At 56.2% G+C, this 26,700-nt stretch overlaps 1 protein-coding gene across 5 annotated transcripts in view; it reads left to right on the forward strand.

The window, feature by feature from the left end:
• OBSCN (obscurin, cytoskeletal calmodulin and titin-interacting RhoGEF) overlaps window positions 1–26,700 on the forward strand; it is a 196,057-nt gene that overhangs the window by 107,663 nt on the left and 61,694 nt on the right. The window contains exons 41-66 of one of the 5 annotated variants that reach the window (XM_059917953.1): window positions 93–359; window positions 568–834; window positions 2,400–2,672; window positions 3,108–3,374; window positions 4,339–4,605; window positions 4,718–4,981; window positions 5,308–5,571; window positions 5,892–6,155; window positions 9,149–9,412; window positions 10,539–10,802; window positions 14,033–14,296; window positions 14,610–14,873; window positions 15,200–15,463; window positions 15,783–16,046; window positions 16,602–16,865; window positions 17,192–17,455; window positions 18,010–18,273; window positions 18,595–18,858; window positions 19,566–19,832; window positions 20,046–20,312; window positions 20,415–20,687; window positions 21,316–21,588; window positions 21,908–22,104; window positions 22,277–22,352; window positions 24,558–24,830; window positions 25,882–26,148. In XM_059917953.1, coding sequence (XP_059773936.1) covers window positions 93–359; window positions 568–834; window positions 2,400–2,672; window positions 3,108–3,374; window positions 4,339–4,605; window positions 4,718–4,981; window positions 5,308–5,571; window positions 5,892–6,155; window positions 9,149–9,412; window positions 10,539–10,802; window positions 14,033–14,296; window positions 14,610–14,873; window positions 15,200–15,463; window positions 15,783–16,046; window positions 16,602–16,865; window positions 17,192–17,455; window positions 18,010–18,273; window positions 18,595–18,858; window positions 19,566–19,832; window positions 20,046–20,312; window positions 20,415–20,687; window positions 21,316–21,588; window positions 21,908–22,104; window positions 22,277–22,352; window positions 24,558–24,830; window positions 25,882–26,148 — 6,666 coding nt within the window. The remainder of the gene's footprint in view (window positions 1–92; window positions 360–567; window positions 835–2,399; window positions 2,673–3,107; window positions 3,375–4,338; window positions 4,606–4,717; window positions 4,982–5,307; window positions 5,572–5,891; window positions 6,156–9,148; window positions 9,413–10,538; window positions 10,803–14,032; window positions 14,297–14,609; window positions 14,874–15,199; window positions 15,464–15,782; window positions 16,047–16,601; window positions 16,866–17,191; window positions 17,456–18,009; window positions 18,274–18,594; window positions 18,859–19,565; window positions 19,833–20,045; window positions 20,313–20,414; window positions 20,688–21,315; window positions 21,589–21,907; window positions 22,105–22,276; window positions 22,353–24,557; window positions 24,831–25,881; window positions 26,149–26,700) is intronic. The other 4 variants (XM_059917955.1, XM_059917954.1, XM_059917957.1 and 1 more) reach the window with 4 other exon arrangements.

Raw genomic sequence — 26,700 nt, forward strand, 5'->3', positions numbered from 1 at the left:
CTGCCCTGCCCTCACCCCAGGCGTGGCTAGGGCTGTGGCCGTGGGTAGAGCTGTGGCCTTGCCTCTTGGGCCACCATCTCTGTTCTTTTCAGAGAGGCCAGTTGACATTGTGAAGCCACTGGAAGACCAGCGGGCCGTGCTGGGTGAGGATGTGGTGCTGAGGTGTGAGCTGTCACGGGAGGGGACCCCAGTGTGCTGGCTGAAGGACGGGAAAGCCATTCGCAAGAGTAAGAAGTATGAGCTTCTCGTCGAAGGCACTCGAGCCATGCTGGTCATCCACGCGGCCTCACTCAAAGATTCTGGCGAGTACACGTGTGAGACGGAGTCTTCCAAAAGCACAGCCAGCCTCCGAGTGGAAGGTAACCCCCATGAGAGACCCTGGGACAACCCCTGTGGCTTCTCTTCCCAGGCAGGAACGGAGGGGCGCCCAGCAGGGAAGGGACTCGCTCAGGTCCCTGAGGTTCTGTGGGTGGGCCAGGAGAACCACCTGTGATGGGAGTGATTTCCTGTCCTGAGGGCCTACATGGGGTCTGCATAGGCCTCTCCCTCCCATCCATTCTCCCCCAGAAAAGCCAAACCAGTTCACGGAGGAGCTGGCTGACCTGCAGGTGGAGGAGAAGGGCACAGCTGTGTTCGCCTGCAAGACGGAGCGCCCCGCGGCCTCAGTGACCTGGCGCAAGGGCCTCACAGAGCTGCAAGCCTCGGAGAAGCATGCTCCCAGCCAGGAGGGCCTGACCTTGCGGCTCACCATCAGCGCCCTGGAGAAGGCGGACAGTGACACTTACACCTGTGACATCGGCCAGGCCCAGTCCCAGGCTCGGCTCCTGGTGAAAGGTTAGGCCCAGTCACCGTGCTGTTGCTTTCATTTGCACACTGTATTTCAAGGCCCATGGTGTGCTCAGCTGTAAGCTTTGTTTAAAGTAGACTTGAAGATGGGCAGAGATCAGAGCTCTGCCTGGCCCTAGACAAACCCAGCCTTGGTTTCCCCCTCTCCAAGGGGAGTTGTCCTGGGTGGTCTTGTCTCTGGCCCTCCCAGCTGGGCCTTGTGTAAATGAGTTGGCAGCCCTCATTTATTTGTGCATTCATTTGCTGGATGAATGTTTCTGGAGCCCTTCCAGCGTGTGCCCCTGCATGAGCTCTGCACGTACTTACATGCAGATGTACCGCCTCTGCTCCTGTGGAAGGAGACTCGCTCGGGGAAGTTTTCAGGTTTGAGCAGCAGTTTTCACCTGGCAGACAGGGTGAGCGTTATCATTCTGCTACTTCACAGATGGGGAAACTGGGCCTTTACTCGGGGTTGTTGGCTGGTTCGGGGTTGTTGGCTGGTTCAGGGTTGTAGGACAAGTAGGCATCAGGGCAGGGTTGAGCCCAGCCCTCCAGATCCCAGGGCCGGTGTCCAGGGTGAAGTCAGCTGGAGGTCCTTCCTGGGGTCTCTCCAGAGAAAAAAACCCAAAAGAATAACAAAGAAGCCTCACTCTTGACTTTTTTCTCTTTTTCAGTGAAATACAGTGAATCCACTGAGCTCAGTGGAAACATTTTGTTAGTGCAGTAGAAGCACCGCTATCTAATAAAGTATTGGGTTGGCCAAAAAGTTCGTTCAGGTTTTTCCGTAAGATGCTATGAAAAACCCGAACGAACTTTTTGGCCAACCCAATAGATGTTCATACTTTAAAAAAGTCAGAGTGTCCCATAATAACAACATATGGTCTTTAAGAAAATTTAAAACACACAGACTTGTACCAGTCTAATAGTGTCAGCCAGAGCCTTTTCTTTGTGTATCAGTTCACGAATCAGAATTCCTTATCTCTTTTTGTGTACATTGCCCTCATGATGTGCCATCTATGCTTTGCGGTGTGCAATAGCTTCAAGACACCTGTGAATACAGAAGGAATCTGGAGGCCAATCTATCTCTATATTTATGACTTCTTCCTAAGCTTTCACCATACCTAAGACAACAGCAAAAAATTTTTTTCTAGCGATTCACGTTATCAGTCCTCCAATGCATTCGATTTAAATGTTATCATAGCCATGCGTCTTTTTTCACACTCGTTTCTTCTGGTAATACAAAATTTAATTCCGTTAAGTGATTTCTGTGACAGGCATAACTGGCCTAGACAGGTTAGGGAGCACAGCTTGATGGAGGGGCCTTGCTGTGGGTCACCTTGTGTGCTCTGCAGAAGGACCCCAGAGGTGGATTGGGGCTCACTGGTGGACCTAAAACAAATACTTTTGGACAGTTCAGCTCCGACCCACTTACTGTTTTATGTTTTGTCATTCGGAGCCCGTTAGAGTCATTTGCTCGATCCCTGCTGTGCGCCCACCCCAGGTCTTGGGGAGCACCCTGTTTCCCTTGGCAGCCGGCCAGAGGGTCCCTGACATGCCCGTTTGTGTCCCTGCAGGCCAGAAAGTGCTCATCACAGAGGACCTGGAGGACCTGGAGGTGCAGGAGGGCTCCTCGGCCACCTTCTGCTGCCGTATCTCCCCTGCCGACTACAAGCCCGTCCACTGGTTCTTGGACAAAACCCCGCTGTCTGCCAACGAACTCAATGAGATCGAGGTCCAGCCGGGTGGCTACCATGTGCTTACCCTGCGGCAGCTGGCCCTCAAGGACTCAGGCACCATCCATTTTGAGGCAGGCGACCAGCGGACCTCAGCTGCCTTGCAGGTCACAGGTAGGCTGCATGCCCAGTGCCCAGTGCCGTGGTGGGGGCCAGTCTGTGTGACTAAGCATGCAACCTCAAGACAGTGGCTTGGCCACATGCTGGGTGAGGCCCTGGGGCTTACAGAGAAGGCACCATGGACTTCCCATGGGCTGGGGCCTTGGATCCCAGGGAGCGGGGCTTGGGAGGCTGAGTGGCGCTATTTCAAGATGTGTTGTTGCACATGGTATGCAGAGGTGAACGCGAGGTCAGTGTAGGGGCTGGGCCCACCCCTCTGGTGTGTGGAGCCACACAGAGCCTGTCCTGTTCCCCCAGCAGCCCTGCCTGCAGCCCAGACTGAGGGGGGCAGGTGGGCACTGACCAGGAGTGTTGCCTGGTCTGCAGTGAGACCTGGGGCTTTTCCTGCAGGAGCCCCCAAGTGTCTTATGCATCCCTCTCTGTCTTCAGAGAAGCCAAGTGTTTTCTCCCGGGAGCTCACAGATGCCACAGTCATGGAGGGGGAAGATCTGACCCTGGTCTGTGAGACTGCTGCTTTAGACAGCCCTGTGTGCTGGACCAAGGATGGGAAGGCCCTGCAGCCGTCGGCTCGGTGCCGTCTGAGCTATGAGGGCCGCCGAGCCCAACTGGTCATCACTGACACCACCCTTCAGGACGGTGGGCACTACAAGTGTGAGGCTGGGGGTGCCTGGAGCAGCTCCATTGTCAGGGTCCATGGTGAGCCCCTGGAGGGGGGTACTGGGCAGCCTCCAGCCGCACTCTGGGCACCCCTGTTTCTTGTCTTGCTAGGGGCAAGGGGGACTCCAGGACTCTATCTGACCCTCTCTATCTCTGCCCTCTATGTGTGTGTGTGTGTGGGGGGGCTGTTCTGAGGCTCCGTCTGTCCACCTGTATCTTTCCAGCAGTTCACCCATCTCCCTCTGCTCCCTACTGCCCATCTCTGGGTCTCTGATGCTCCTGATAACATCCCTCACCCTCTCTTGGTCTTCTGACCAGCAATCTCTTTTTTACTTCATTCCTGACTTTGTTTTGTGTTCTGACGTCACCATGTCTCCCTTCTCCTGGCTTGGCTCATCTCCATCTGTCTCAGTCAGCTCGGGTCCGGGTAACAAATACCACAGACTGAGTAGCATAAAAAAACATGTCTCCCGGTTTATTGTCTCCCAGTTCTGGAGACTAGAAGTCTGAGATCAAGGTGTTGGCAGGCCTGGCTTCTCCTGAGGCCTTTCTTCTTGGCGTGTAGATAGCTGTCTTCTCCCTGTGTCTTCACAGTCATCCCTCTGTGTGTGTCTGTGTCGTAATCTCCTTTTCTTGTAAGGACACCAATACTGTGGGATTAAGACCCACCCTAGGGACATAATTTTACCTCAGTCTTCTCTTTAAAGAGCCCCATCTCCAAATACGGTCCCATTCTGGGTCCTGAGGGTTAGGGCTCCAACAGATGAATTTGGGGGACACAATGTAGCCCATAACACTCCACCCTTCTCTGTTTCCTGCTGTTTGGCTCACCCTCCTGGAGAGGCAGAGGTCTTGAGGTCACCGTCACTAGCCCCCAGTGTAGACAGTGAGGTGGGCCTTCCTGCACCCTGCAGCTGCTGCTCTCAGCCATGCTTGACCGCAGGGGAGACCCCTGTAGGAGGCAGCGGGGTGAGGGCTGAGCTGAGCTCATGCCTGTCCACAGCTCAGCCAGTGCGGTTCCGAGAGGGGCTGAAGGACGTGGAGGTGCTGGAGGGTGGTGCTGCCACACTACACTGCATGCTGTCATCGGTGGCCATGCCCGTGGAGTGGCGTCGTGGAGATGAGGTTGTGCAGCCTGGAGACAAGTACAGCCTGCGGCAGGAGGGTACCATGCTGGAACTGCTCATCCGGGACCTGCAGCCTCAGGACAGCGGGCAGTACTCCTGCTGCTTCGGGGACCAGATGACATCGGCCAGGCTCACTGTACAGGGTACGTATACTTACCCACTCTGCCCATGTAACCCTATGCGGTTCCATACAGCCCCTTTCATCCATTGTGGGGGGATAAGATGAAGTCTTGTGTCCATCGGACCTTGTTGCAGCCCTACCTGCTGAGTTCATAGGAAGACTGAGAAGCAAGGAGGCCACGGAAGGGACCACGGCCACACTGCGCTGTGAGCTGAGCAAGCCAGCCCCTGTGGAGTGGAGGAAGGGGCCTGAGACCCTCAAAGCTGGAGACAGAGTCAGCCTGAGGCAGGACGGAGCCCTGTGTGAGCTGGAGATCCGTGGCCTGACCGTGGAGGATGCTGGGGAGTACTCGTGTGTGTGCGGGCAGGAGAGGACCTCAGCCACGCTCACCGTCAGGGGTAAAGACCACATGTGACCACGTGGACTGGCATTTGGTGGCTGCATCACCTCTCTGCTCTCAGTTTCCTTTTCTACTCTGCTGTCTCACTATCCTGTTCCTGTCCTTCCATAATTCTTTTGTTGTCCCTGTCATGGTCCCTGTCTGTTGTGTGGCACATGTACAGGTTGGACCTTTAAATGTCACAGTCCACAGTGTGTACTGGGCACACCCAGCAGGTGGTCCATGTCCAGTTAGGTTTTGTATCTTCTATGAACTATCCATGTCCTGTTTCTTCTGCGTGTTCAGAGAGCGTGATAGTGTTTGTGTGTTTCTGACCATCTCCAGGCCTGCCTGCCAAGTTCACAAAGGGTCTGAGGAAGGAAGAGGCCATGGAAGGGACCACGGCCACGCTGCACTGTGAACTGAGCAAGGCAGCCCCTGTGGAGTGGAGGAAGGGGCCCGAGACCCGCAGAGCCGGGGACAGAGTGAGCCTGAGGCAGGACGGGGCCGTGTGTGAGCTGGAGATCCGTGGCCTGGTTGTGGCAGATGCCGGGGAGTACTCATGCGTGTGTGGTCAGGAGAAAACCTCAGCCGTGCTCACTGTCAGGGGTAAAGACCCATGTGGCCAAGCAGAGCTGTGTTTTGGTGTCTAATTACTGATTTAATGGCATCCCCCTGCACTCATCCCACCTACCCTCCTCATCTCAGTGCCACCCTCTTCTTATAACTCCATGGAATTCCTTCCTCCTTCCTGGGCTGTTGTGTGAACCATGAGAAACGAGCATTTGAGCTATTTCCTACCCCTTGTGTCACTGCAGGTTCTGTCCTATTACCCTGTAGGAGTCTGTGTCCTTTCCTCTGTCCTGTCATGTCCTTCCTTTGAAGTTCTCCCGTGACTCTGATGTCTGTGTCTGTCTGATCATCCTTAGCTCTGCCTGCTGAGTTCATAAGAAGACTGAGAAGCAAGGAGGCCATGGAAGGGGCCACGGCCACACTGCACTGCGAGCTGAGCAAGGCAGCCCCTGTGGAGTGGAGGAAGGGGCCTGAGACCCTCAGAGCTGGAGACAGAGTGAGCCTGAGGCAGGATGGAGCCGTGTGTGAGCTGGAGATCCGTGGCCTGGTTGTGGCAGATGCCGGGGAGTACTTGTGTGTGTGCGGGCAGGAGAGGACATCAGCCACGCTCACTGTCAGAGGTAAAGACTCTGTGTGGCCACGTGGAGCAGTGGCTTCGTGTCTGAGGGCTTGATCACGTCCTTGAGCTCTGCCCTGTCTGTGTACAGTCTTTCGCTTCTGTGTGCATCTCCTGCATTCCTGCAGCACGAGTCTCCCAGCACCTGCTTCTGTGAGGCCCATCTCAGATAAAGAGCAGAGAATATGGTCCTCCCTGCCCTCAGGGGCTCATGCCTGAGGGAGAGAAGGAGGGCACCCACACAGTACAAGAGTGGAAGTATGGTCCTCTTGAGGGGGCATGCCAAGAGAGAAGCTAGGAAGTAGATCAAAGCATGTCCCTCAAGGGTGGGATGTCGAACGGGGTGTCAAGAGATGGAAGCTGGGACATGCATGCTGGGCCATGGGAGAGCCGTGATGGGAGGTCCTAGGTTCTGCTGTTCAGCGTCTGGTGGTTAGGAGAGGTGAGGCTGGGTGTAGGGATAAGGTGGAGGTGAGGTGGGTATGGAGGTGAGGTGGAGTTTGAAGCGGAGAGTGAGGTGGAGGTGAGGTGGATGTGAAGGGTAAGGTGGATGTGAGGTGGGTATGGAGGTGAGGTGGAGTTTGAAGTGGAGGGTGAGGTGGAGGTGAGGTGGGTGTGGAGGTGAGGTGGGTGTGGAGGTGAGGTGGAGGTGAGGTGGATGTGGAGGGTGAGGTGGAGGTGAGGTGGATGTGAAGGGTAAGGTGGATGTGAGGTGGGTATGGAGGTGAGGTGGAGTTTGAAGTGGAGGGTGAGGTGGAGGTGAGGTGGGTGTGGAGGTGAGGTGGGTGTGGAGGTTAGGTGGAGGTGAGGTGGAGGTGAGGTGGATGTGGAGAGTGAGGTGGAGGTGAGGTGGATGTGAAGGGTAAGGTGGATGTGAGGTGGGTATGGAGGTGAGGTGGAGTTTGAAGTGGAGGGTGAGGTGGAGGTGAGGTGGGTGTGGAGGTGAGGTGGGTGTGGAGGTTAGGTGGAGGTGAGGTGGAGGTGAGGTGGATGTGGAGGGTGAGGTGGAGGTGAGGTGGGTGTGGAGGGTGAGGTGGAGGTGAGGTGGGTGTGGACAGTGCTTGACTGTGGAAGGAGAGGAAAGAGGGGCAGGAAGAGCTACATTGAGGAGCAGAGCCAGAGTCAGGAAGGGCAGGTGGACACCCATGCTGACGTTGGGGTCCCTGTCTGGCACCTGTGGCAGGTAAGCTGGCTTTAGGCAACTGCCACAGAAGGGGGTCCATCAGGCATGGCGTGGCGACCTGTGGCTGGGACACGGGATGAGAGGTCACAGTTTGAGGGTGGGGCACAGTCAACTAGAGCAGGAGGGCTGGCCCATGGGTTTAGGGGCCAATAGGGCCACTTCCTTTGTGGGGTGGATGACGGCCAGCTGGGTGGATATCCTTGAAGCGGGGTAGGGGGAGTCCCCTTGCATCAGAGCAGCCCACTGTGGGCATTTTGCCTGGTGTCCCCTCGGGGCCCCCCTTCCAGCCGGTGCTTGTGTGGCCAGCATGGTGTCTGTGGCCCATTCCTTGTCTGCAAGCTCCAGAGTCCATCAGTCTATGTGTCCGTCTGACCTTCCCCAGCCCTGACCAGCCAATTCACAAAAGTTATGAAACGTGAGCAAGCCATGAGAGGGGCCGTGTCCACATTCATGCTGTGCTGTGAGCTGAGCAAGGCAGCCCCATGCAGTGGTGGAAGGGGCCTGAGACCCTCAGAGATGAGGACTCAGGACGGGGCTTGGCTGTGGTGTGGCTCATGGCCTGGCGATAGGTCAGCTCCCTGTGCCGGGGGTTCAGGTCCTCAGGGGCCTGCCCTAGTGAGGGTCTGCTCACTTCCTGCGGGGGTAGCAGATGGGACAGAGGATGAGGCCACCCACCATGTCCCGAGAGGGTCCTGTGAGCAGCATTGATGAAGGGGCATGGGGGCATCTCAGCGCAGAAGGAAGGACAGCTCTGCAGGTGCACAGGGGCCTCACATCCTGGGCCCTGTTGGGCCAGGCTCACAAAACAAGGTGGACAGTGAAGAGGATTCTGGAGGCTGGGCAGGGCCGTCATGTGCGCAGATACTCAGATCTCTGGGGAGAGGCCAGGCCACCATGCCACCTTGAACTTCATGAATGGAGTGCAGTGTCTCCAGCGCAGAGACACTGGACACTCACACTGTTCAGACCCACCAGGAGACCACAGGGGATGTGGGCCTGGAGGCCTATCTCACAGTCTAGAGCAACTTGCACTGCACGAGGCACCACCAGTGGCCGAGGAGCGGAGGACCCAAGTTGACCAGCTGCAAGCAGCCCAAGAGAGCTGCTTTTAAGAGTATGCAGGTCCCAAGGACACCTACTCCAGGACGACAGGCCAGGAGGAGGGTGACTTCGGCTTCCCTTCTAGCTGTGGTGTTCCTAGCTCTGTCAGTCCTGTTCAGGCCCAGTCATGCCGGGGCTCTGGCCCCAGCAGCAGCAGGAGTTGACTAGGGGGGAGTGCTGGTGCAAACTCGTGGGAAAGTTTAGGTAGCTCTCTTTGTGTCTCCGTCCCCAGCTATATCCCTCAAGATCATAAAATTGCTAAGGAATGAGGCCTGGAGGGGGCCACAGCCATGGTGTGGTGTAAGCTGCGCAGCCTGGCATGTAGAGTGGGGGAAGGGATCTGGGCCCTTGAATCTGGCATCAGATACACTCTGAGGCAGGATGGGCCATGGAAGATGCTGAGAGGACATCCCTTCTGATTACTGTCCTTTTCCATCCATCCTGTGGGCACTGTGGCCATTTCTATGTGTCTATCCATGTCATGAGGTCCTTACTGAGGATTCCATTTCCTTGCTGGTTTGTATCTAGATGGGCTCAGCCTAGTTTGTCCTCTTCCCCCACGCACTGCCACCTACCCATGTGTCTGTGGGTCCAAGCTTTTATTCCTTATTTGCTCCAAAGTGTGAGTGTTTTATTGTCAAGTGTCCACATCCGGATCCCCCCAAATTCTCCAGAGAGTCTGATGTTTTCTGTGTCACTCTGACCCTGCCCAGCCCTGCCCACCAAGTTCACAAAGGGTCTGAGGAAGGAGGAGGCCACAGAAGGGACCACGGCCACACTGCGCTGCGAGCTGAGCAAGATGGCCCCCGTGGAGTGGAGGAAGGGGCCCGAGATCCTCAGAGCCGGGGACAGAGTGAGCCTGAGGCAGGACGGGGCCGTGTGTGAGCTGGAGATCCGTGGCCTGGCTGTGGCGGACACTGGGGAGTACTTCTGCGTGTGTGGGCAGGAGAGGACCTCAGCCACGCTCACTGTCAGGGGTAAAGACCACGTGAGACCAAATAGACTTGTTTCCATGTCACCAACTACCCTGTTGGATCCTGTGGCTTTCTGTATCTTTTCAACTGGATTCCCCCAGCTGTCTCATGGCTCCTGTTTCCTTGTCCAGTAGATGTCATGTCCAGTGCTTTGTGTTCTCTGTTCCCTCTGGGGCATTTGCCTCCATCACCATCTGTGCATTTGTTCACTTGTTCATACTGTGCTCTCTTGCACTTTGTGTGGTTTTTGTGGTGTCCTGGACATAGAGTCCCCTGAGAGAGTCTGATGTCCTCAGTGACTTCTTAGCTTTCCTCAGCCCTGCCTGCCAAGTTGACAAAGGGTCTGAGGAATGAAGAGGCCACAGAAGAGACCATGGACATACTGTGCCGTGAGCTGAGCAAGATGGCCCCTGTGGATTGGAGGAAGGGACCCGACACCCTCTGAGATGGAAATAGAGGGAGCCTGAGGCAGGGTGGGGCCGTGTGTGAGCTGGAGATCATGGCCTGGCTATGATGGATACTGGGGAGTACTCGTGTGTGTGTGGGCAGGAGAGGACCTTGGCCGTGCTCACTGTCAGGGGTAAAGATCACGTGTGATCAATCAGAGCCATGTTTTAGTGTCCAGTTATTGACTTCATTGCATCCATCTGCATTCATTCCACGTTCTCTCCCTGTCTCGGTGCCACCCTTTTTCCATAAGGCAGTGGAATCCCTTCCACCTTCCTGGGCTGTTGTATGAACCAGAAGAAACCAGCAATTAAGCCACTTCCCACCCCTCGTGTCACCACTGGTACTGTCCTGTTGTCCTGTTGTCCTGTTGTGCTGTTGGAGTCTTGTGTCTTTTCCTCCATCCTGTCACGTTCTGACCCCAAACTTCTGCAGAGAATCCGACGGTCTCCATGTCATTCTGATCCTTCTCAGCCCTGCCTCCTAGGTTAATACAAAGTATTAGGCCTGAGGAGTCCACAGAAGGGGCTGGGCTGAGGGAAGCCACCAACCGCAGTGTGTCCTCGGCACACCCAGCACATGGCCCATGTGTGCTTGGGTTTTGTGTTTCCTCTGTGTTGTTCGCATCCTGCCTTTTGTGTGTGCTCACAGAGTGTGACTGTGTGTGTGTCTTTCTGATCAGCCCTGCCTGCCAAGTTCACAAAGGGTCTGAAGAATGAAGAAGCCATGGAAGGGGCTACAGCCACCCTGAGGTGTGAGCTGAGCAAGGCGGCCCCTGTGGAGTGGAGGAAGGGGCCTGAGACCCTCAAACCTGGGGACAGAGTGAGCCTGAAGCAGGACGGGGCCAAGTGTGAGCTGCAGATACATGGCCTGGTTGTGGCGGACGCCGGGGAGTACTCGTGTGTGTGCGGACAGGAGAGGACTTCTGCCACACTGGCCATCAGGGGTAAAGACTGCATGTGGCCACCTGAATGACTTCTCTCTGCCACCTGTTCTGTGCTCTCCCAATGTCACTGTCATCTCAGGGTTACAGTCACCGTCTGTCTGATCCATCTCACAAAATGCACTGGCCAGCCCTGTCTAGACCCTGCGGGTACAGACCCAAGGGGCGGGTGGTGTGAGGACACCCCCAGGGAGGCATCGTGGTCCAGGAGAGCTGCTCTGGGCCTCTGGCATGTGGCTGGGGCTGTGGGTACACATGGGCTCTCGACCTCAGGTGTGGAGTGGGGTCATTCATGTTAGTGACGGATGTGCACAGGAAGACTGAGGTGCAGCATTGAGGGGCTCAGGGAGCAGGTGGCCAGACAGGCCAGGCCCTCCTGTGTGTGGTAACAGCATTTGATTGACCTTGGAGATTGTGTGGAGCCTCTGAAGAGCTCTGTCTCAAAGCTTGGGCTGTATAACAAATACCACATATAGGTGACTTACAACACACATTTATTGTTTCACAGTCCTGGAGGCTGGAAGTCCAAGATCAAGGTGTCTACAGGGTTGGTTTCTTTTGAGGCTTCTCTGCTTGGCTTGTAGACAGCTGTATTCTCCCTTTGTCCTCACCTGGGCATCCTCTGTGTGTTCCTGTGTTCTAATCTCCTCTTCTTATAAGGACACTTATAAGTCACATTGAATTAGTGACCGCCCCCGCCCGTGACCCCATTCTATCCTTAATTACCTCTATAAAGACCTTATTTCCAAATAAATTCACATTCTGAGTTCTTGGGGGTTAAGACTTCAACATATGAATTTCAGGGGAGACATGATTCAGTCCATAATACTCTGTCATCTTGTCCCCCAAAATGCATGTTCTTTTCACATGCAGAGTACATTTACCCCATCCCCCAAACCCAAAAGTTTTAACCCATTCCAGTGTCAAGCTAAGTCCAAAATCTAACCTAAATCTCATCTAAATCAAGTATGTGTGAGACTAGAGTTACGATTCATCCTGAGGCAAAATTCCTCTCCAGCTGTGAACCTGTGAAATCAGACAAGTTATACGTTTCCAAAATACTTCAGTGGAACAAGCGTGGGATAGATATTCCCACTGCAAAAGAGAGAAATAGGAAAGAAGAAAGAGGCCACTGGTTTCACAGAAACCCAGCATCTCGTAGGACAGATTCTGTTAGATTTTAAGGCTGGAGAATGATCCTCTGGCTCAATGCTCTGTCTTCTGGGCCCACCAGAGTGGTGACCTCACCCCCTTGGCCCTGGACAGAGGTGGCGTGGCCCTCTGGGACCACGGATGCAGTGGCATCCCTGCTGACCTCTGAATTGCCATTGGGGTTATTCTTCCCAACTTTGAAGGATAGCACATGTTCCCAGCTGGATAGCTGTATTGACCCATCCTATAGAAATCCCAGCTTCCATCATTTTGTCCCTTCTGTGTCTGATTAAGTCATGGCTGGCAGTGTTTCTGCCGATATAAAATTCTCAAAAGCCTTGTTGGTCTCCTTTACAATTCACAGGAGTCCAAGCTTTCAGACAAGAGCCTTCCACACAGCCTTCCTGGATAATTCCATCCCTAGTCCTGGCTTTGCTGAGGTGGCTGATTGGATCCAGGACTCACACTCATAATCTCTTTGCTGGATGATTTTCCAGCCACACCCTTGGTATTCTCTCTAGAACAGGCATTCTCATTTTTTTGCAATTTCAGTGGGCTGAAAAATTTCTAAATCCTCAACTTTTGATTTCCCCTTGCTTAAATACTTCCTTCTTTGACATAACTCAGTTTTCTCTCACATTTTACCATAAGCAACAAGGAGCAATCAGTCTGTGTCTTCAATGCTTGGCTTACAAGTCGCCTCAGCTAAATATCCAAGTTCACTTGTAAGTTCTACCTTCCACAAAACTCTGGGACATGTTTCAGCCAAATTCTTTGCTGCTTTATTAAAGGATTGCCTTTCTTCCAGTTTCCAATAACACATTTCTCATTTCCATCTGAGACCTCACCAGAAGCACCTTTAGCATCCATATTTCTACCCATAATCTCTTCAAGGCAATCTAGATTTATCTAACATGCACCTCAGAACTCTTCCAGTTGTGACCCATCACCCAGTTCCAAAGCCACTTCCATAATTTTAGGTATTTGTTACAGTAGCGACCCACTCCTGGTACCAAAATCTGAATGGCTTAACAACATAACAGTGGCTTTAAACATCAGAAAATTTTTTCCTCCCAGTCCTAGGAGTTGGAAGTCTGAGATCAAGGTGTGGGCAGGGCTGGTTTCCCTCGAGACCTCTCTCCTTGGCTTGTAGATGGCCATCTTCTCTCCATGTCCTCACATGGTCATCCCTCTGTGTATGTATCTGTGTCCTAATATCCTCTCCTTACAAGGACACCAGTCATGTTGGGTTAGGTTCCACCCCAGTGACTTCCTTTTTCCTCAGTCACCTCTTTAAAGACCACATCCCCCAATATATCTCCATTCTGTGGTCCTGGGGGTTAGGGCTCCAACATGATTTCTGAGGGACATGATTCAGCCCACAACAGGTTGTAACCAGGGTGGACTCTGGTCAGCTATAACTTGTGAAGCTCACACTCTTCCTGGAGTTGGGATGGAGGAGAAGACTGCAGGTTGGAGGGCTTGGGACGTGGTTAGAAGGCCACAGCTAGAATCCATTAGGGTCTAGGAGATCTGAGCCAGGAGAGTGCAAGTCCAGTGGAGTAAGGAAAGGAAAGTGCGAGGTGGTTGAGGTGGGGCCTGGTGTGGGCAGGGAAGGCATGCAGTGAGCCCAGATGTGGGCAGTGCTGAATCGACACTCTACCTGGGGTGGGGAGCACAACTGAGGGATGTCAGTGGGGCTCTTGATGTCATGACTGGAAGGTGCCTTCTGGAGGTTCTCCCAGGAGAGATGTACATTGCATTGTTGCATGTGTGAGTTGTGAGCTGGAGGAGCCTGGTTTGTACTCTGGGTGCAGACGAGGTCAGCACTTAGACAGTATGAACGGGTATAGGTAGGACAGATGCACGCTGAGAAGACAAGAGGCCTGGATGGGACCAGTCCCCTGCCACCCTGCACCTCACTGGGCAAGATGCAAGATGATCACACAGTCATATATGCATTGGTCTGCCTCTTCACATGTCCTCCACCCTGGCTGCTTCTGTTCTCATCCTGAATGTTCTGGTCATACGCCCAGTCCTTTTGAGAGGTTGATGATTTCTGTCCATCTAACCCTCTGCAGCCCTGCCTGCTCGGTTCATCCAAGATCTGAAGACCAAGGAGGCCACAGAAGGGGCCACAGCCACACTGCGCTGTGAGCTGAGCAAGGAAGCCCCTGTGGAGTGGAGGAAGGGGCCCGAGACCCTCAGAGCTGGGGACAGAGTGAGGCTGAGGCAGGATGGAGCCATGTGTGAGCTGGAGATCCGTGGCCTGGTTGTGGCAGATGCCGGGGAGTACTCATGCGTGTGTGGGCAGGAGAAAACCTCAGCCGTGCTCACCGTCAAGGGTAAAGACCTATGTGGCCAAGCAGAGCTGTGTTTTGGTGTCTAATTATTGACTTCCTGGTTTCCGCCTGCACTCATCCCATCCACCCTCCTTGTCTCAGTGTCACCCGCTTCTTATAACTCCATGGAATTCCTTCCTCCTTCCTGGGCTGTTGTGTGAACCATGAGAAACCAGCTCTGAGCTACTTCCCACCCCTCATGTCACTGCAGGTTCTGTCCTGTTATCCTGTTGGAGTCTGTTTTTTCCTCTGTCCTGTCATGTCTCCAAAGTTCTCCTGAGACTCTGATGTTCTGTGTTCGTCTGACCCTGCCCAGCCCTACCTGCTGAGTTCATAGGAAGACTGAGAAGCAAGGAGGCCACAGAAGGGACCACGGCCACGCTGCACTGTGAGCTGAGCAAGGAAGCCCCTGTGGAGTGGAGGAAGGGGCCTGAGACCCTCAGAGCCGGGGACAGAGTGAGCCTGAGGCAGGACGGAGCCATGTGTGAGCTGGAGATCCGTGGCCTGACCGTGGAGGATGCTGGGGAGTACTCGTGTGTGTGCGGGCAGGAGAGGACATCAGCCATGCTCACCGTCAGGGGTAAAGACCACATGTGACCACGTGGACTGGCATTTGGTGGCTGCATCACCTCTCTGCTCCCAGTTTCCTTTTCTACTCTGCTGTCTCACTATCCTGTTCCTGTCCTTCCATAATTCTTTTGTTGTCCCTGTCATGGTCCCTGTCTGTTGTGTGGCACATGTACAGGTTGGACCTTTAAATGTCACAGTCCACAGTGTGTACTGGGCACACCCAGCTGGTGGTCCGTGTCCAGTTAGGTTTTGTATCTTCTATGAACTATCCACGTCCTGTTTCTTCTGCGTGTTCAGAGAGCGTGATAGTGTTTGTGTGTTTCTGACCATCTCCAGGCCTGCCTGCCAAGTTCACAAAGGGTCTGAGGAAGGAAGAGGCCGTGGAAGGGGCCACGGCCACGCTGCGCTGTGAACTGAGCAAGGCAGCCCCTGTGGAGTGGAGGAAGGGGCCTGAGACCCTCAGAGCTGGAGACAGGGTGAACCTGAGGCAGGACGGAGCCGTGTGTGAGCTGGAGATCCATGGCCTGGTTGTGGCAGATGCCGGGGAGTACTCGTGTGTGTGTGGTCAGGAGAAAACCTCAGCCACGCTCACTGTCAGAGGTAAAGACCCATGTGGCCAAGCAGAGCTGTGTTTTGGTGTCTAATTATTGATTTCATGGCATCCCCCTGCACTCATCCCACCTACCTTCCTCATCTCAGTGCTACCCTCTTCCCATAACTCCATGGAATTCCTTCCTCATTCTGGGCTGTTGTGTGAACCACGAGAAACCAGCATCTAAACTACTTTCCACCCCTCATGTCACTGCAGGTTGTGTCCTATTACCATGTAGGAGTCTGTGTCTTTTCCTCTGTCCTGTCATGTGCTGCCTTTGAAGTTCTCCCACGACTCTGATGTCTATGTCTGTCTGATCGTCCTCAGTTCTGCCTACTGAGTTCATAAGAAGATTGAGTAGCAAGGAGGCCACAGAAGGGACCACGGCCACGCTGCACTGCGAGCTGAGCAAGGCAGCCCCTGTGGAGTGGAGGAAGGGGCCCGAGACCCTCAGACCCGGGGACAGAGTGAGCCTGAGGCAGGACGGGACCGTGTGTGAGCTGGAGATCCATGACCTAGTTGTGGCAGATGCCGGGGAGTACTCGTGTGTGTGTGGTCTGGAGAAAACCTCATCCACACTCATTGTCACGGGTAAAGACCCATGTGGCGAAGCAGAGCTGTGTTTTGGTGTCCAATTATTGACTTTATGGCATCCCCCTGCACTTATCCCCCCTACCCTCCTCGTTTCAGTGCCACCCTCTTCCCATAACTCCATGGAATTCCTTCCTCCTTCTGGTTTATTGTGTGAACCATGAGCAACCAGCATCTGAGCTACTTTCCACCCTTCGTGTCACTGCACGTTCTGTCCTGTTTCCTGTTAGTGTCTGTGGCTTTTACTCCATCCAGGCATGTGCTGTCCCCCAATAATCTCCAGAGAATCTGATGTTCCCCACACCATCCAACCCTCTCCAGCCTTGCCCAGCAGATTCGTACAAACATGCGGCCTGAGGAGTCTGCGGAAGGTGTCACAGCCACACATTGAACGGACTGGGCTGAGGGAAGCCCCAGTCCACAGCGTGTGCTTGGCACACCCAGCACATTGCCCGTGTCCAGTTGTGTTTTGTGTCTTCTCTGTGAAGTCCATGTCCTGTCTAATCTGTGCCTTTAGAGAGCGTTATAGTGTTTGTGTCTTTCTGACTTTCCCAGCCCTTCCCACCAAGTTCACAAAGGGTCTGAGGAAGGAGGAGGCCACAGAAGGGGCCACGGCCACACTGCACTGCGAGCTGAACAAGGCAGCCCCTGTGGAGTGGAGGAAGGGGCCTGAGACCCTCAGAGCTGGAGACAGAGTGAGCCTGAGGCAGGACAGAGCCATGTGTGAGCTGGAGATCCGTGGCCTGACCGTGGAGGATGCTGGGGAGTACTCGTGTGTGTGCGGGCAGGAGAGGACGTCAGCCACGCTCACCGTCAGGGGTAAAGACCACATGTGACCACGTGGACTGGCATTTGGTGGCTGCATCACCTCTCTGCTCTCAGTTTCCTTGTCTACTCTGCTGTCTCACTATCCTGTTCCTGTCCTTCCATAATTCTTTTGTTGTCCCTGTCATGGTCCCTGTCTGTTGTGTGGCACATGTACAGATTGGACCTTTAAATGTCACAGTCCACAGTGTGTACTGGGCACACCCAGCAGGTGGTCGGTGTCCAGTTGGGTTTTGTGTCCTCTCTGTACTGTGCACGTCCTGATTCTTCTGTGTGTTCGGAGAGCGTGATAGTGTTTGTGTGTCTCTGACCATCTCCAGGCCTGCCTGCCAAGTTCACAAAGGGTGTGAAGAAGGAAGAGGCCACGGAAGGGGCCACGGTCACGCTGCACTGTGAGCTGAACAAGGCAGCCCCTGTGGAGTGGAGGAAGGGGCCCGAGACCCTCAGACCCGGGGACAGAGTGAGCCTGAGGCAGGACGGAGCCATGTGTGAGCTGGAGATCCGTGACCTAGTTGTGGCAGATGCCGGGGAGTACTCGTGTGTGTGTGGACTGGAGAAAACCTCATCCACACTCATTGTCACGGGTAAAGACCCATGTGGCGAAGCAGAGCTGTGTTTTGGTGTCCAATTATTGACTTTATGGCATCCCCCTGCACTTATCCCCCCTACCCTCCTCGTTTCAGTGCCACCCTCTTCCCATAACTCCACGGAATTCCTTCCTCCTTCTGGTTTATTGTGTGAACCATGAGCAACCAGCCTCTGAGCTACTTTCCACCCCTTGTGTCACTGCACGTTCTGTCCTGTTTCCTGTTAGTGTCTGTGGCTTTTACTCCATCCAGGCATGTGCTGTCCCCCAATAATCTCCAGAGAATCTGATGTTCCCCACACCATCCAACCCTCTCCAGCCTTGCCCAGCAGATTCGTACAAACGTGCGGCCTGAGGAGTCTGCGGAAGGTGTCACAGCACACATTGAATGGACTGGGCTGAGGGAAGCCCCAGTCCACAGCGTGTGCTTGGCACACCCAGCACATTGCCCGTGTCCAGTTGTGTTTTGTGTCTTCTCTGTGATGTCCATGTCCTGTCTAATCTGTGCCTTTAGAGAGCGTTATAGTGTTTGTGTCTTTCTGACTTTCCCAGCCCTTCCCACCAAGTTCACAAAGGGTCTGAGGAAGGAGGAGGCCACAGAAGGGGCCACGGCCACACTGCACTGCGAGCTGAACAAGGCAGCCCCTGTGGAGTGGAGGAAGGGGCCTGAGACCCTCAAAGCTGGAGACAGAGTGAGCCTGAGGCAGGACGGAGCCCTGTGTGAGCTGGAGATCCGTGGCCTGACCGTGGAGGATGCTGGGGAGTACTCGTGTGTGTGTGGGCAGGAGAGGACCTCAGCCACGCTCACCGTCAGGGGTAAAGACCACATGTGACCACGTGGACTGGCATTTGGTGGCTGCATCACCTCTCTGCTCTCAGTTTCCTTTTCTACTCTGCTGTCTCACTATCCTTTTCCTTCCATAATTCTTTTGTTGTCCCTGTCGTGGTCCCTGTCTGCTGTGTGGCACATGTACAGGTTGGACCTTTAAATGTCACAGTCCACTGTGTGTACTGGGCACACCCAGCAGGTGGTCAGTGTCCAGTTGGGTTTTGTATCTTCTATGAACTATCCACGTCCTGTTTCTTCTGCGTGTTCAGAGAGTGTGATAGTGTTTGTGTGTTTCTGACCATCTCCAGGCCTGCCTGCCAAGTTCACAAAGGGTCTGAGGAAGGAGGAGGCCACAGAAGGGGCCACGGCCACGCTGCACTGCGAGCTGAGCAAGACAGCCCCTGTGGAGTGGAGGAAGGGGCCTGAGACCCTCAGAGCTGGAGACAGAGTGAGCCTGAGGCAGGACGGAGCCGTGTGTGAGCTGGAGATCCGTGACCTGACTGAGGAGGATACCGGGGAGTACTCTTGTGTGTGCGGGCAGGAGAGGACCTCAGCCACGCTGACCATTAGGGGTAAAGATGGCCCTGTGGACTTACTTGGGAGCCTGTACTTGTGCCCTTGTTTCTTGTGCCCACACTGGCTCCCCATGAGTGCTTGCCTCCTCTGTGCCGTGTGCAGTTTCTTTATGTCACCCTTGTGCTCCCCAGTTAGGGCTCTGTTCGGTGTCCTTGTGTCTGCGTACTGATCTCCAGCCAAATGACCTCACAAAACTTACCCTCACCGTAGGGATAGAACTCCCACCTTATTCCCCTCCCTCCACCCGTCATAATGCAGTCAACTTTCTCCTTATACTCCAAAGCCTCTAGTCAGGATCTGACAGTCATGGCCCCGCCCTAGGGGTCCAAGGAGATCCCCTGCCCCCACCTTGATGACCTGGAGGGATACAGGCCTGTCTGTCGGCTTTCTGGGTGGAGGTCAGCATGAGAATAGCCTGGGTCAGATCCAGAGCTCCTCTCATAGCCGCCAGTTCAGTCCCTCCTTCCCCTTAGAGTGGACCCAGGCCCATGACTCCACTTCTACCCCCAGCCTCCAGGAGCCCGTGGCATTGGGTCCTTTGCGCAGGTCAGGCAGCTGGGGTGAAGACATGGGCCACACCTGGCCTAGGCCCTGGGTGGGTCTCACTGGGTTTTGGGGTGCCAGTCTGCTGGCTGGGTGTCTGGGCACCAGCCTTGGGGCTGACCTTCTCTCTCCCCTCCACCCCCTGACCCCCACCCCACAGCCCCACAGGTGGTGTTCAGGAAGCCACTGCAGAGCCTGCAGGCTGAGGAGGGCACCTCAGCCAGCCTGCGGTGTGAGCTGTCTGAGCCTAGCGCTGCTGTGGTCTGGAGTAAGGGTGGCCTGGAGCTGCAGGCTGACGAGCGCTGGGAGCCACAGCAGCGGGGCCACATGGCAGAGCTGGTGCTTCGGGACTTGCGCCGGGAGGACACTGGAGAATACACCTGCACCTGTGGCTCCCAGGCCACCAGCGCCACCCTCACCGTCACAGGTGGGCCCCGAGGCCAGCCCCACGTACTGTGGGGGATTGTCAGGGCCGCACCTCCACCCTGGAGGTGACATGGGCTCCTGTGTGCAACGCGGGGCAGACCTGGCCTGAAGCTCTTCCCCCCGCTACCCCTCCACCTTAGCTGCACGCCTTTGGGCCCCCCTGCCCCCATAGCTGCTCCTGCACCTGCCCTCACATTCTCCCTCACCCCTGTAGTTGCACCCGTGAGGTTCCTTCGGGAGCTGCAGGCCCAGGAGGTAGACGAGGGCGCAACGGCACACCTGCGCTGTGAGCTGAGCCGGGCAGGCGCCAGCGTGGAGTGGCGCAAGGGCTCCCTGCAGCTCTTTCCCTGTGCCAAGTATCAGATGGTGCTGGAGGGCACAGCCGCTGAGCTGCTGGTGCACGGTGCTGAGCAGGAGGATGCCGGCCACTACACCTGCGACACAGGCCATGCACAGAGCACTGCCAGCCTCTCTGTCCGCGGTGAGCTTCCCGGGACCCCTGCCCTCCCCGGGCCCCTCAGCCCCCATGGAGCTGGCAGGCGCCTTGAGTAGCAGCCCTAAGAGCCCCTCCCTGACCCTCCAGCCCCTAGGCCCACGTTTAAGACGGAGCTGCAGAGTGCAGAGCAGGAGGCGGGTGGTGTGGCCCAGCTGTGCTGCCAGCTGAATGACTCAGAGCCTGGGGCCCCCGTGCTGTGGCTCAAGGAGGGTGTGGAACTGCAAGGGAGTCCCAAGTATGAGATGCGACGCAAGGGGGCCACGTGTGAGCTACTGATCCACGGACTTGAGGCCAAGGACGCGGGCGAGTACGCCTGCATGGTGGGCAGCCAGAAAACCTTGGCCTCCCTCAAAGTCAAAGGTGAGCCCTCCCTGCCACACCCACTCCCCACATAGCTGCCCTGGGGGCACACCTGGCCCACCCCAGTACCCCCTCTCGCCGGGTGCTGTTCTGGGGTGGCTCTAAGACCCCTGGGGTTACAAGCGTTCTCTGCACCACTCTGGTGCTGGTGCCCCTAGAAAAGAGCGTCGACGGTGAGGAAACCGTAGCCCCTGAACACTGCCCTGCCTCCCGCCCCTGCCAGCAGGTGGGGCAGCCTGGCCTGGGCCACCCTCTGTGAGCTCCTGCCTGTCTGTTCTGAAGGTCTTGCCCCCCTGATGTCCCAGCCAGGGCAGGGCTGGCCACAGTGTGGGGGGGGGGAAGGAACAAAAGCAGCCCACCATCCCACAATCCCTTGCCCGCTTCCTCCAAACAGAGGTGCCCCCAGCCCCAGCTCTGTCCCCAGTAGCTCAGTGTCATGGTAGGGAGCTGTGTTTGTGAGCAAACTGGGTGATGAATCTCACGGGGGGCAGATAGAGGCTGTGTGGCAGGAGAAGAGCAGGAGAGTGCCTGGGAGGGCTTCCTGGAGGTGAGTTGGGGCGGGGGGCACGGGAGCTTGGCCCAGGTCCTCTGACCTGGCTGGTAAAGGCCCCCTTTGCCCACACTCCAGAGCCTGAGGTGACCATCGTGTGGGGCCTGGTTGACACCGAGGTGCAAGCCGACGGGGAAGCAGAGTTCAGCTGTGAAGTGTCACGGGCTGAGGCCGTGGATGTGGAGTGGCGCCTCCAGGGCCTGCCACTGCAGAGCAATGAGGTGACCGAAGTGGCCGTGCGGGGTGGCCGCACCCATACACTGCGGCTGAAGAGCGTGACTCCCGAGGATGCGGGCATTGTCTCCTTCCACGTGGGCCTCCACACATCCTCTGCCCAACTCACTGTCACAGGTAGCAGGAACTGGACCTCACTGCTCACTGCACTTGGGGCCAGGACACCCAGGTCCTCCTTGGGCCAGGCCCTGTCAAGGGACAGTGATAGATGACAAGGTTTCCTGCCTTTGAGGGTGGGGAACTGGTGGTGAACGAGTGATTCTGGGGTGACCCAAGATGTTGGGGTAGAGTGGTGCCCAGTGTGCTTGTCTTCCGGGATTGGGGCAGGGGTGCTGGGGGCAGACCCTGGAGACTGGGAGGTGCTCCTGACGGTGGGGGAGGGGCATCCCAGACAGAGGCTGATGCCATGCTTCTACCCCTCCCCCAACCCATGCAGCCCCTGAGGTGACCATCCTGGAGCCCCTGCAGGATGTGCAGCTCAGCGAGGGCCAGGACGCCCACTTCCAGTGCCGACTGTCAAGGGCCTTGGGCCAGGAGGCCCGCTGGGCCCTGGGAGGGGTGCCCCTGCAGACCAATGAGATGAACGACATCACAGTGGAGCATGGCACACTCCACTTGCTCACCCTGCACAAGGTGGCGTTCCCCAGACCTGCCTGTACCCCGCAATGCGTCCAGGGGCCTTCCCACCCCCCCAGGGGTGGAAGAGAAGGAAGGTTTCAACTCCAGTGGAATTGGGCTGGGGACTTGCAAAGTAGAGATGGTTGACATGGCACTGCCGGGCTGATGCCCCCATCTGCTTCCACAGGTGACCTCTGAAGATGCCGGAACCATCAGTTTCCAAGTGGGCTCATGTCGCTCAGAGGCCCAGCTGAAGGTCACAGGTGGGCAGCCCTCTCCTATACCCAGCCTTCCTGCTTGTAGGTGCCCATGTTTCCCTACTCAAGGAACTGTTGGCAGGTGGTAAGGCCAGAAACCTGAGCCTTCCAGCAGTGATCTTGCTGTGGGGTGGCAGTTTTCCACTCTTGACCACTAAAGCCACTGGAAGTGGGCTAGTGAAGATCAGCCTGAGAAATTCTGGTGTGTGTTGGGTCCTTGTGTGGGATCAGTGCTGTGTGTAGGAGGGAGATGGGGAGTCTGGCTGCTGGGGACTTGGGCCCTGAGATGGAAGCAGGGCCTTCTGGACTTGTACCCTCCATATAGCTACTCCTTGTGATGCAGGTTTGTGTGCTCTTGTCCACATTTACACACACCTGCATACCTGACAGGCTCCCAGATGTTGATACAATAGCACACCTGTGACACGTGAGTGGTTTGGGGCATAGCGTACCTGGGCCCAGACATGCAAATAGGATTTAAGGACCTTCAACTTGTTATACCTTGTCCCCAGAGTTAGTCATCTCTGGATACCTGGCCATGAGAGACCCTCACTTGCTGTCCTACTCCTGGTTCTCATACTGGTCCCGTCCATCTACCATCCACTGGCCATCAACCCATCCACCATTTACCCATCCATCTATGCGTGCATGCATCCATCCACCCCTCTATTCCATCCATCCATCGATCCATCCGTCCACCCATTTATCCAGCATCCATCCATTCATCCACCATCCATCGTCTATCCATCCATCCACCCACCCACCATTATCTACCATCAATACATTTATCCATCCACCATCTATCCATCATTAATTCATCCATCTATCCATCCATCCATCCATCCATCCATCTGTCCACCATCTACCCATTCATCCACATATCCATCCGTTTATCCATCTACCATCCAGCCTTCCAGCCAGCCATCATTTATCCATTATCTGTCCATCCATCCACCATCCATTCACCCATCCATCCACTCATCCATCCACTATCTGTCCATCATATATTTACTATCTACCTCGAGAGGGGCCATTTGCAGCTCTGCCCTCAGGGAGTCCCCAATCTGCTGGGGGAGTTGTACATGGAGACAGTGTGTCCTGAGTCCCAGGTGTCCCCACCCCGAGTCTTCATGTGGCCTGTGGGGCTGGGAAAGTCTCCAGAGTGCAATGCCCTCAAGTTGAATGATGGGAAGGGGCAGTATCCTGTGTGTCCTAAGCAGAGTCAGGCCAGGAAGGGCCTCATGTATTCATCAGAGTGGGTGTCTGTGAGAGGCAGCATGGAGCTGGGTTGGGTCTTGCAGATCCCACTGAGGGAAGTGCCTTGGCCCCTCTCAACCCAGTGTCCCCAGTTGGGGCGAACTGGCTCATGTACAGACAGCAGCTGTGGCTTCAGGCAGAGAGCCATGAGCATGAGCTTGTGCAGATGGGTGGTTGGTGGGATACGGGCAAGCTTGGGAACTGTGCCGAAGATGGGAATGGGGAGCTGGTGGAGCAGGTTGAGGATACAGTTAGATGTGCACTCTTGGGAGAACATGGAGGGGCTGGTGTGGGCCTGGGACTGGAGAGTTGATGGTGCATGCCTAGGAGGGACGTGGAGGGCTTCTGAGGGAGAGCCTGGCTGGGGCAGGTGTGCAGACACAGAGCAGGCATCTGGGAAACCCCCTGGGCTCACGCCCTGCTGTGTGACAGGTCAGGGGGAAATTGCCATTTTGCATTAGGGCCCCAGAATCTTAGGGCCAAAAGGACCTTAGGGGACATCTGGACAAATGGCCCTCTGGGGATGGGAGAAGCATCTGCTTCCACACCCCCAGGAAGGAAGGCTCACTTCCTGAGCAGACCCCCTCCCTCTCAGAGAGGTGGACCCCATGACCTCTCTTCTCTATCCCACACCAAACCCCATAAAGATTGCAGCCATGGGACTTGGGGCTTGTTAATTCTGCCTTCTGAAAAGGGTGAGATGCAGGTCATTGGTCTCCTTTGATGAAACCGAACATGTTCTGAAGGGGGCTGTGAGGTGCAGGGGGGCTGAGCTGGCTCTCCACAGGCTCACTATGGGTGGTCTCCATGTCTCATTCTGTGAGCAGGGGGTGCCAGCTGGCCTGGATAAATTTCTAGACCCCAGCCCCAGGCTGCCTCCAGCATGGTGGACCTCAGGGTGGCCCCACAGACCCAGGGCACCCCCAGCTCCCCTCCTTTCGTCCTCTTGCACAGAGGCAGCACCGTGCCTGGTACGTGGCTTACAGAACGTGGACGTCTTTGCGGGGGAGGTGGCCACGTTCTCCTGTGAGGTGTCCCGTGCGGGTGGGCCGGAGGCCCACTGGTGGCTGGATGGGACCCTGCTGCAGGACGGCCCCCAGAGTGCCATCTCCGTGCATGATGGGACCTTCCACTCCCTCACGCTCTCAGGCCTGGGGGTCGCTGACTCAGGCACCATCACCCTCCGGGCAGGGCCCCTGGTCTCCAGGGCCAAGTTGTTGGTCAAAGGTACCAGCCGATGGAACCCTGCCCTATGCTGGAGCTTCTGCCCCTGCTGCCCCTGCACGCTTCCTGCGGGCTCCCAGGGTGGGGGTTCAGGGACTGGCCCCCAACACACAGACTGGGCATCTCTCCGTGTGTACCATGAGTGGGCACTGTGGGCAGGCTGCAGTCCCACCTGGGGGATGAGAAAGAAGGCCGGACTCAGCAGTGAAACTAGAGTTTCATTCCCACCTGCTTATAGGGCCCTGGGCACAGTTGCCCACCTGGCCACCACTCTGCAGTTGCCCCTCCTTCAGTCACACGCCCAGAGAGCAGCCTGGAGGTGAAGGCAGCTTTCCCAGCCCTGGGTATGGCCTGCACTGTCCTTGCTTGTAGCTGCTTCCCGTGCTGTTGGCTTGGTCAGGGTCTTGCACCCTTCTGGGAAAGAGCTAGTCCTTGGGGAGGGTAGTGGGCTTCCACGGAACCCCCTCAGCCCACTCCCAGTGGGGGCATTGGGCACTTCTGGCACAGCAGCCCAGTGTGGCTTCGACTGGCATATTTGTCAACTGGCCTCCTCTGTGCTCCTGCAGAATAAATGTGGACATTTGCCCAGGTCAGAGGGGCAAACCGTTTGTTGATAAGATTTCAGCAGATGGAAATAGGATGGGAGCCCTGAGGGGGCGGGCGACAAGGCCCCTGGAGAAGGGATAAGTTGGGCTGGGGGTGCCAAGTGCCCATCGAAGCTGTGGAGCCCGAATGGGCCCAAGGGCTTTCAGGAGTGGTTGTTGTGTCCTACTGGGGCAACATGCGCCCTGGGCTAGAGGAAGTGAGGGCTCAGGGGAAACAGTGGCTAGGAGAGGCCCAGTGGACGGAGACTGAGCTAACAGTCTGCTGTGGGCGGGGGTGTATGGTGGCAAGGTTTGCCCCACGTGGAGGGCCCTGGGTCACCGGGGTGGGTCCCCCTTCTACCACAGCCCTGCTTTTGCTTGCCTCTGAGTCGCTGATGCTGACTGCAGAGGGTGGGTGGGCCTCAGTCACACTGCTCCAGCTGACGTGTGCCTGGCCTGTCGGCCGACAGATCCCACAGTGGAAGTGGTCAGTGCCACGCAGGACCTGGCAGTGGAGGAGGGTGGCCCGGCTGAACTCCTCTGCCAGTACTCACGGCCCGTGCAGGCCACGTGGAAGATGGACGAGCAGGAGGTGTGCGCTGATGGGCGCCGTGTCATCATAGAGCAGGACTGGACCGTGGCCAGGCTGTCCTTCAGGCCGGCCTTGCCCTGCGACAGCGGCATCTATACTTGTGAGGCCGCGGGCACCCGCGTGGTGGCCCTGCTGCAAGTGCAAGGTGAGGCTGTCTGGCGGGCAGCCCCAGGCCCAGCACAGCTATGGTGCTGCTCACGTAGAGCCATAATGGTGAAATGACAGGCAGTGACAGCGTGCTAGAAAGACGGGATCCCAGTAAGCAGATCCTAGGCTCTGAGCCTACCCACCCAGACCCCTTCTCCTCCCAAAGCAGCCTGTCAGGACAGCACAGATAGAAAACACAAGGGCAGAGGCTGCTTGAAGAATCTGTATCCAGAACACCCTGTCGGGGAGGGATGGAGGTAGAGGCAGGCGGGGAGGCAGCCTGCAGGCAAGCAGGTGGGTGGGCAGGCCTGGGGCCTGTGTGGCCGTAGACGGGGCTGTGTCCTAGAGCAGAGGAGGGCCACTGGGCTGAGCTCCACGAATACTGAGTTCAGACCCCAGCTCTGCCCCTTCCCGGGCTGGTCACTCAGAGGACGCTCTGAGCCCCACTTCCCTATCTGCAGCACAACCAGGATACCCTATGGGGGGCCAAGGAGGGCAGACAATGGGCTGCAGGTCCGCAGGGCCGGAGGTGCCATTTGGCTGAAGCTAC

This window comes from Balaenoptera ricei, chromosome 3 (assembly GCF_028023285.1).
Source record: "Balaenoptera ricei isolate mBalRic1 chromosome 3, mBalRic1.hap2, whole genome shotgun sequence".
Classification (NCBI taxonomy): Eukaryota; Metazoa; Chordata; class Mammalia; order Artiodactyla; family Balaenopteridae; genus Balaenoptera; species Balaenoptera ricei.